The sequence below is a fragment of the Gekko japonicus genome, unplaced genomic scaffold, assembly GCF_001447785.1.
Source record: "Gekko japonicus isolate JY-2015 unplaced genomic scaffold, Gekko_japonicus_V1.1 scaffold2051, whole genome shotgun sequence".
Taxonomy (NCBI): domain Eukaryota; kingdom Metazoa; phylum Chordata; class Lepidosauria; order Squamata; family Gekkonidae; genus Gekko; species Gekko japonicus.
The window spans coordinates 89,765-98,016 of NW_015174330.1; the positions used below are offsets into that span (position 1 = coordinate 89,765).

An 8,252-nucleotide genomic window follows, 5' to 3' on the forward strand; every position below is an offset into this window, starting at 1 on the left:
AAATCACTCTCCGTCTGCATACTTTTCACAATCCATCAAGCACAGCGCCCCCTTCGATTTCCTCTTCGCTGTCCCAGGAACCTATTGCGACCGCTGTCGGATTTCTAATGAATTTACCCAGTGTTATCTCTGCAAGCTTTACAGCAATGCTCCGAGGGAGATAAATATGATTAGTCACTTGTTGCTGAAACGCAAAGATTTGAGGTTAGACCGAGGCGAGATCTGGAACAAGATGGGGCAGATGCTTGAATTTGTTTTAGCCTGGCCCTTTAAAATTTTTTTTTAATTACTTGGGATTTATATCCCGCCCTACCCAAGCGGCCCAGGGTGGCGAACAGCAGCAATGCCGGATTAAAATATAGAATACATTAAAACATTAGTACATACAAGCTAAAATGGTGCTCTACAGTTCATTAAAGTACCCAAGATACACGATGTCCCTCATTGGCGGCCGGTGTTGTAATGGCGTGAGTGCCAGGGGTAGTGTTCCTCATCAGGGCGACATCTACCCCCCTCCCAGAGGTAGGGTAGATGGTAAGGTCGAATCACGGTGGTGGTATAATGGCGGCGGCGGCTCCTACTCGAAAGCCTGGTGGAAGAGCTCCGTCTTGCAGGCCCTGCGGAACTGTACAAGGTCCCGCAGGGCCCGGATCTCCGCTGGGAGCTCGTTCCACCAGGTAGGAGCCGCCACCGAAAACGCCCTGGCCTTGGTTAGGGCAAGCTTGATGTCTCGGGGCCCCGGAACCTCAAGGAGGTCGAGACTCCCCGATCGCAGCGCTCTTGGGGGAACATGCGGGAAGAGGCGGTCCCTTGGGGTTGCCCCACTCCCTTGGGGAGCACAGAGCAATCTTCCATCTGAATTCACTTGGACTGAGGACACTGCAGTGCGGCTGACTGCGTGCCGGTTTTGCCGTGAACCCAACTGGCTAGTTTTTCACCTATGGCTGCCAGCATTCACATGGGGAATAGTGATTTCCTGGAACTACAACTGATCTGCAGACTACAGAGACTGACCAAGAGAGAGATCTTGGCGTCGTAGTGGATAACTCACCGAAAATATCGAGACAGTGTGCGACTGCAATAAAAAAAAGGGCCAACGCTATGCTGGGGATTATTAGGAAGGGAACCGAAAACAAATCAGCCAGTATCGTAATAGGTAAAGGTAAAGGTTCCCTTCCTCGAAAGCCGACTCTAGGGTTGCGGTGCTCATCTCCGTTTCAAAGCCGAAGAGCCAGCGCTGTCCGAAGACGTTTCCATGGTCATGTGGCCGGCAGGACTAAACACCAAGGCGCGCGGAACGCTGTTACCTTCCCACCGAAGTGGTACCTGCAATGTCTTGCTTTTGAACTGCTAGGTTGGCAGGAGCTGGAAGTAGAGACGGGGGCGCACCCCGTCCTGCGGGACACGGGTCTCGAACTGCTGAACTACCGACCTTCCACAGCCTGCAGTTCAGCATCTTAACCACCTGAGCCACCGCAGCTCCATTATCATTAGCCAGTATCATAATGCCCCTGTATAAATCAATGGTGCGACCTCATTTGGAGTACGGTGTACAGTACCTGGAGGCTGGCATCCCTGGCAGGGAGGGAGCTGAGCAGGCTGTGATGCCAGGGAGTCTACCCTTCAAAGCCGCCATTTTCTCCAGGGGAAAGCGTTCTCTGTCATCTGGAGATTAGTTGCATTACTGAGTGATCTCCAGGCCCCACCTGAAGGTTGCGAACCCCACTTCCCTCCCCACACAATGGTCTCTTTCCTCAAACTGAAGCTCCAGTACATGCATTTCATTGTATGATAATACAGTCCGAAAAAAGAAAACATAGTGAGGAGTCCCACCCTGAAACCTGAGGACTAGCTAACCCATGGACGTTTCGACGAGAGAATGGAGTGTTCTGGACCACTCCCTGCTGAAGAAGAAGAAGAGATTGGATTTATACCCCACCCTTCACTACCCGAAGGAGTCTCAGAGCGGCTTACAAACTCCTTCCCCTCCCCTCCCCACAACAGACACCCTGTGAGGTAAAAGAAGAAGAAGAGATTGTATACCCCGCCCTTCACTTGGAATCTCAGAGCGGCCTACAAACTCCTTCCCCTCCCCTCCCCACAACAGACACCCTGTGAGGTAAAAGAAGAAGAAGAGATTGTATACCCCGCCCTTCACTTGGAATCTCAGAGCGGCCTACAAACTCCTTCCCCTCCCCTCCCCACAACAGACACCCTGTGAGGTAAAAGAAGAAGAAGAGATTGTATACCCCGCCCTTCACTTGGAATCTCAGAGCGGCCTACAAACTCCTTTCCCTTCCCCTCCCCACCACAGACACCCTGTGAGGCAGGTGGGACTGAGAGAGCTCTTGACAGAAAGTGCTCTTTTTCAAGGACAGCTCTGACAGAACTAGGGCTTGCCCAAGGTCATCCAGCCAGGTGCAAGTGGCGGAGTGGGGAACCAAACCCAGTCCTCCCAGATTAGAGTCCGCGCACTTAACCACGACACCAAACGGGCTCTCTGAAGTGTAGAGACACACGGGCCAGTTCTCCGGCCCCCACTCCTTTATGCCCTGAAACCATTGCGGAATTAAGCTTTTCCTGGCAGAGAGGCAATTCCGAAGGGCGCAGGAGTCCATAAACCTCGGGGCCTTCTGTCCTTGCAGACAAGACAAGAATCCATGGGCCATTGTTAAAAATGGCCCAGAGGGCAGCTGACCTCCTCGAGTGTCCCCAGTGGTGTGGGGAGTGCTCCACGGGTCACTCTTCCCATGCCCAGGTCCATAGGTGGCCCGATTGTCAAAGACCCCGTTGTCCTGGGTTTGAGCCAAGATGGAGGCATCACAATGAAACACGGCCCACTGAGAACTGTGATACGGTGCGCAAAAAAATAAAGTTCTCAAACAAGTTACGTTTCCTTATTTTTCGTATAATATCCTCACTTTTTAACACATTCGCTTATCAGAAGGCTGCATACCAAAATTATAGATTTTAGTGACCAAACGGAAAACCATATACGTCCAGTCCAAATGGAAAACCACGTAAGTTGAGTACAAACAAATTTCTGGGTAGACTCCAAAGAGATTTCTATCTGTGATATCCGGATTTGGATGTTGCTCCTTTCAAGTCATGGGACTTTTCCTCAGCCAAGACTCAATGGTAGACAAATATCAAAAGCGAGGGGGGGGGGAACCCCATTATAAGTATGGACTGTGTAAGAATAGAAAATCACAGAATATTGCAGGCACACTATCCTGCTTTGGATATTTGTGGCTTCTAGGGTGCACTACGCCCTCCTCACCCCTCCCACGTTTCAACCCCAAATCTCCAGGAATTGTCCAACCCAAAGGTGGCAACCTTAACTCACTATGCTAAAATCTAGCCCTTTACATTTTAACCCTAAAACATTATTTCTTGCAGAAGGCGATATATCCGTTTTCTAAGAACAGAATGCCAGTCTTTAAACCAGCACTCTTAAAGATATTTAATCCTCTTTAAGAACATAAGAGATGCCAATGCTGGATCAGGCCAAAGGCCCATCCAGTCCACCACTCTGTATCACACAGTGGCCAGAAATACCAGTGCCATCAGGAGGTCCACCAGTGGGGCCAGGACATTAGAAGCCCTCCCACTGTTGACCCCCCCCCCCAAGCACCAAGAAGACAGAGCATCACTTGCCCCAGAGTCCCTATCTATACCTTGTGGCTAATAGCCACTGATGGACCTCTGTTCCATATGCTTATCTAATTCCCTTTTGAAGCTGTCCATGCTTGTAGCTGCCGCCACCTTCTGTGGCAGTGAATTCCAAGTGTTAATCACTCTTTGGGTGAAGAAGTACTTCTTTTTATCCGTTCTAACCCGACCGCTCTGCAGTTTCATGGAGTGCCCACGAGTTCTTGTATGGTGAGAAAGGGAGAAAAGTACCTCTTTCTCTACCTGCTCTTTCCCATGCATAATCTTATAAACCTCAGTCATGTCACCCCTCAGTCGTCGTTTCTCCAAGCTAAAGAGCCCTAAGCGCCTTAACCTTTCCTCTATCATTTTTACTGACTGTAAAATTGGGGTGGAGACCTCAGGAGGGCTTGGTCTTCCCGGATAAGAGCAGGGCCCTTTGAAGGCCCTTCCAAATTTAGGACTCAGAACACTTTCTCCGGGAGCTGATACCAGCTTTGCCACCCTTCACTTTCCAGCTTCCTGAACTGGAAAAGAACATGGGAGCGGCTTCACAAGGCAAACAACATTTCCTCCCTATCTGATTAGACTGGATTCTGTGCCGCTCTGTCTTCTGGGAAACCTCGATAAAAGGTTAAACTGGCGGGAACCTGAGAAAGAGAGACGGCGACGCCAAACCTGATTCTTTTCAAAGGATTCCAAGCGTCTGGAGTGTGAAAAAGGACACCCTCCCAGTCAACGCTCCCTCTAAGCTGTGGAGTCCTGTGAGCAAAAATTCTACTTGGTGAGCGACCGGCATGAAAGTTGTGAGCAGGTGATTTGGCTACTGCATACATTAGTTTGCTCTGGAGCCCTCCCTTCCTGAGCTGAGACAAAAATGTGTGAACCGGAGGCTAAAAAACTGTGCGCTAGCTCACACTAACTCAGCTTCAGTGGCCAACTGCCCCCAGTTACAAACACGCATTGCCAAATCAGCACAGCCAATCCAATCTCCAGTGGCCAACAGCCCCCCTTGATTCCTTCCACGTTCTAAAAAGGCTTCACGGGCACCACCGAGAAATATGCTTGCAGGCACCATGGTGGCCACAGGCAGACGTCTGTGGGACCCCCTTGCTTCACAGTCTGGCTCAATTTTGAAAGGCGGGGACTGGACGATGAGGGGGGCACAGTTACTGTTGCAGAGCATTTCTGCACAGATGTGATGGAGGAAAAGGGAGAAGGGGTACCTGGCAGTGGCACCAAAGGATGCAGGGACAAGGGTGTGTGGATGTTCTCCCTACCGATTCTCAGACCTCTTTCTGCCAGCTCTCTGACAGGGCCCCCCCAATCTCACACTCCTGTATAGAGCCAGCCCCGATTCTCACTTAGAATCATACAGTTGGAAGGGGCCATACAGACCATACAGCTCAATGCAGGACCAGCCTACAGCATCTCTGACAAATATTCGTCCAGCCTCTTCTTGAAAGCTGTCAGCGAAGGGGAGCCAACCACCTCCCTAGGCAGCTGATCCCACCTTTGAACCACTCTGACCGTGCTTGTGCGCTTACAAAGTTTTTACATAATACCCAGCCGGTACCTTTCTGCGTGTAATTTAAACCCGTTGCTTCGGGTCCTCTCCTCTGCTGCCAACTGGAACAGCTCCTTGCCCTCCTCCAAATGACAGGCTTTCAAGTATTTAGAGAGCAATCATGTCCCCCCTCAAACTCCTCTTCTCCAAACTAAACATTCCCAGGGCCCTCAGCCTTTCCTCATAGGGCTCAGTCTCCAGACCCCAGGTCATCCTCATCGCTCTCTTCTGCACCCTCTCGATTTTGCCCACGTCCTTTTTGAAGCGAGGCCTCCAGAACTGCACACGGTACTCCAGGTGCGGCCTGACCAAGGCAGTATACAGAGGGGCTACGACCTCCTGTGATTTCGATGCCATGGCCCTTTTAATACAGCCCAAGGCTGAATTTGCCTTTCTGCCACCACATCACACTGACTGCTCATATTTAGTTTACAGTCCACTCTTACCCCAAGATCTCTTTCGCATACTTTCTTTTTTTAAAAACCAAAACTTTGTTATTTTTCCATAAACTTACAGATATAAATACCAGATCAAGCCAAGGGCCCATCCAGTCCAACACTATGTCACACAGTGGCCAAAAATACCAGCTGCCATCAGAAGGTCCACCAGCAGGGCCAGAAGCCCCCACACACACTGTTGCCCCCCAAGCACCGAGAATACAGAGCATCACTTGCCCCAGACCAAGAATTCCTATCTATACCTTGTGGCTAATAGCCACTGATGGACCTCTGCTCCAAATGTTTATCCAGTCCTCTCTTGAAGCTATGCCTGTAGCCACCACCCCTTCTTGCGGCAGTGAATCCCACGTGTTAATTACTCTTTGGGTGAAGACTCATTATGAATTTACACAGATTCTGAGAGAGAAGGCGGGAAGGGAAATACCAATTGCTACTTTGAGGTCAGGCAGGAATTTTCCTCCAAGCTAACCTGGCCCAGGAATCCTTGAGTTTTTTTGCCTCCCATAATGCAGGTATCATGGAGGGTGGGGTGGGGGGTAGCTTTGAATTTCCTGCACAGTGCAGGTGGTCAGACTAGATGACCCTTGTGCTCCCTCCAGTTCTATTTTTTTAACCCTTAGGTGCTCCAGTTACTAATGCAAATGCTGACAACTTGGATGATTTTCTTTCCTAAAAGAGAGCAAAGCAAGTTTGGAAAGAAGGCAATTAGAAGATGACATCATGAAAATGCTCCAAATTTGGAAAACGAGACAGAGAAAACGTTTTTGTGGACATGGCAAGCCAGGCAGGGTGGCAAGAACAGTTGCCGCTCTGGCCTTGCGCCTGCAGCTCCTCCTCACCCACAAAATAGCTGGGGCTATCAAATCTTGTAGATATTTAAAGAAGTCTGCTTGCACATGAAAGCTTATACCCAGAATTAATCTCTGTTGGTCTAAAAGGGGCCACCGGACTCAAACTTTGCTCTAGATATAAACACCCCTCCTCATATCCACAGGAAGCCCCCTTCTTCACAACCTCTCTGCTTTAAGAACTCCCGTTTCTTTAACAGCTTTGTTCTGAACAGAGGCATCGACCTATTTATTTGCTTAGTTGTTTTAAAAGCTGTACTACGCCCAATTTAGAACAGCTTACGGTCCATACATACCAGTAAAGGTAAAGGTTCCCTTGCTCGAAAGCCAGTCGAGTCCGACTCTAGGGTTGCGGTGCTCATCTCCATTTCAAAGCCGAAGAGCCAGCGCTGTCTGAAGACGTTTCCGTGGTCATGTGGCCGGCATGACTAAACACCAAGCCGCACGGTACGCTGTTACCTTCCCAGCCACAAAATCCCCATTTTGTATCCCGCTTAAGCTTTTAGAAAGTCTCCAGAGAGACAGGCAGAAATCAACAGGTCAAGCCTTTCTAAGCCAGGAGAGGGAGGGCGCTGCACCTGTTGAGTTTTGCCTGTCCAATCAGAAGGTGGCAGTTCTTGGCAGGGGGAGTTTCTGAGTCTTTAAGAGTTGCAGGACAGGAAGAAATCTAGTAGGTGTACAAAATCCCTCCACCAGTAATTCTCTGGGTGAGAAAAAATGGACTTTCTACTTGTTGCTTGTTGCTATCTTGTACAAGCACAAGAACCTTTCTTGGGGGCAAGGAAGATAACATGACCATGAAAACAAGTTCCAGAGCTCATCTCCTTTGTCATTCTACCCACACACCCCGTCATCTGTATGTCTCAGAAGTCAATCAATTGGGGGGGGGGGGTCTTACTTCTGAGGAAAGGAATCACAGAATCATAGAGTTAGAAGGAATCTCCAGCGTCATCTAGTCCAACACCCTGCACAATGCAGGAAATTCACAAATATCCCCCATTCCCACCCTAGTGACCCCTGTTCCATGCCCAGAAGATGGCAAAAAAAAAACCCAAAACCATCTCCAGGATCCCCAGCCAAACTGGCCTGGAGAAAAATTCCTTCCTGGCCCCAACGTGGCAATAGGCACTTCCCTGGGTGTGTAAAGAAAGGGCCAGGAGAACTAAGCACTGAGGCAACCCGCCCTGCCCTCCCTTTCTGATGATCTGCCCAAGTTCACAGAACCAGCACTGCTGTCCGATGGCCCTCTAGCCTCTGCTTGAAAACCTCCAAAGAAGGAGAAAAATCATGTCCTCACAGCTGGATCATAAAGGGTTGTTTTTTTCTCAAAACCAATCACTACTGAAGGGTCTGGCAGCGCCCTCCTTTGCATGCTTACTCAGAAGTAGGCCTCCCCTGATTCACTAGGCCATAATGCCAAGGCTGTACAGGCACAGGATCGTAGCCTTTAGTCGCAGCGCCTTCCTGAGGACTAGCCACACTTAAAAGCTCCACAGCAGGGGTCCCCCAACAAGGCTCCCTCTAAGCTGTGGAGTCTTGTGAGCAAAAATTCTACTTGGTGAGCGACTGGCATTAAAGTTGTGAGCGAGCGATTTGGCTGCTGCATAAATACGGCTCTGAGGATAAGATCACAGGACGCAGCTATGTGAGGTTAAGACCTCCCCGTCTTGCTTAAGTTTGCTGTAATGGTTGTGATATTTTATTGTAATTTATTGGTTTTAAACTGTA

General features: G+C 49.6%; 1 protein-coding gene across 1 annotated transcript in view; it reads left to right on the forward strand.

Moving 5' to 3' along the window:
* Positions 1–434: 434 nt before the first annotated feature.
* PLP2 (proteolipid protein 2 (colonic epithelium-enriched)) overlaps positions 435–8,252 on the forward strand; it is a 39,389-nt gene continuing 31,571 nt past the window's right edge. Inside the window, exon 1 of the mRNA XM_015424249.1 lies at positions 435–467. Coding sequence (XP_015279735.1) covers positions 435–467 — 33 coding nt within the window. The remainder of the gene's footprint in view (positions 468–8,252) is intronic.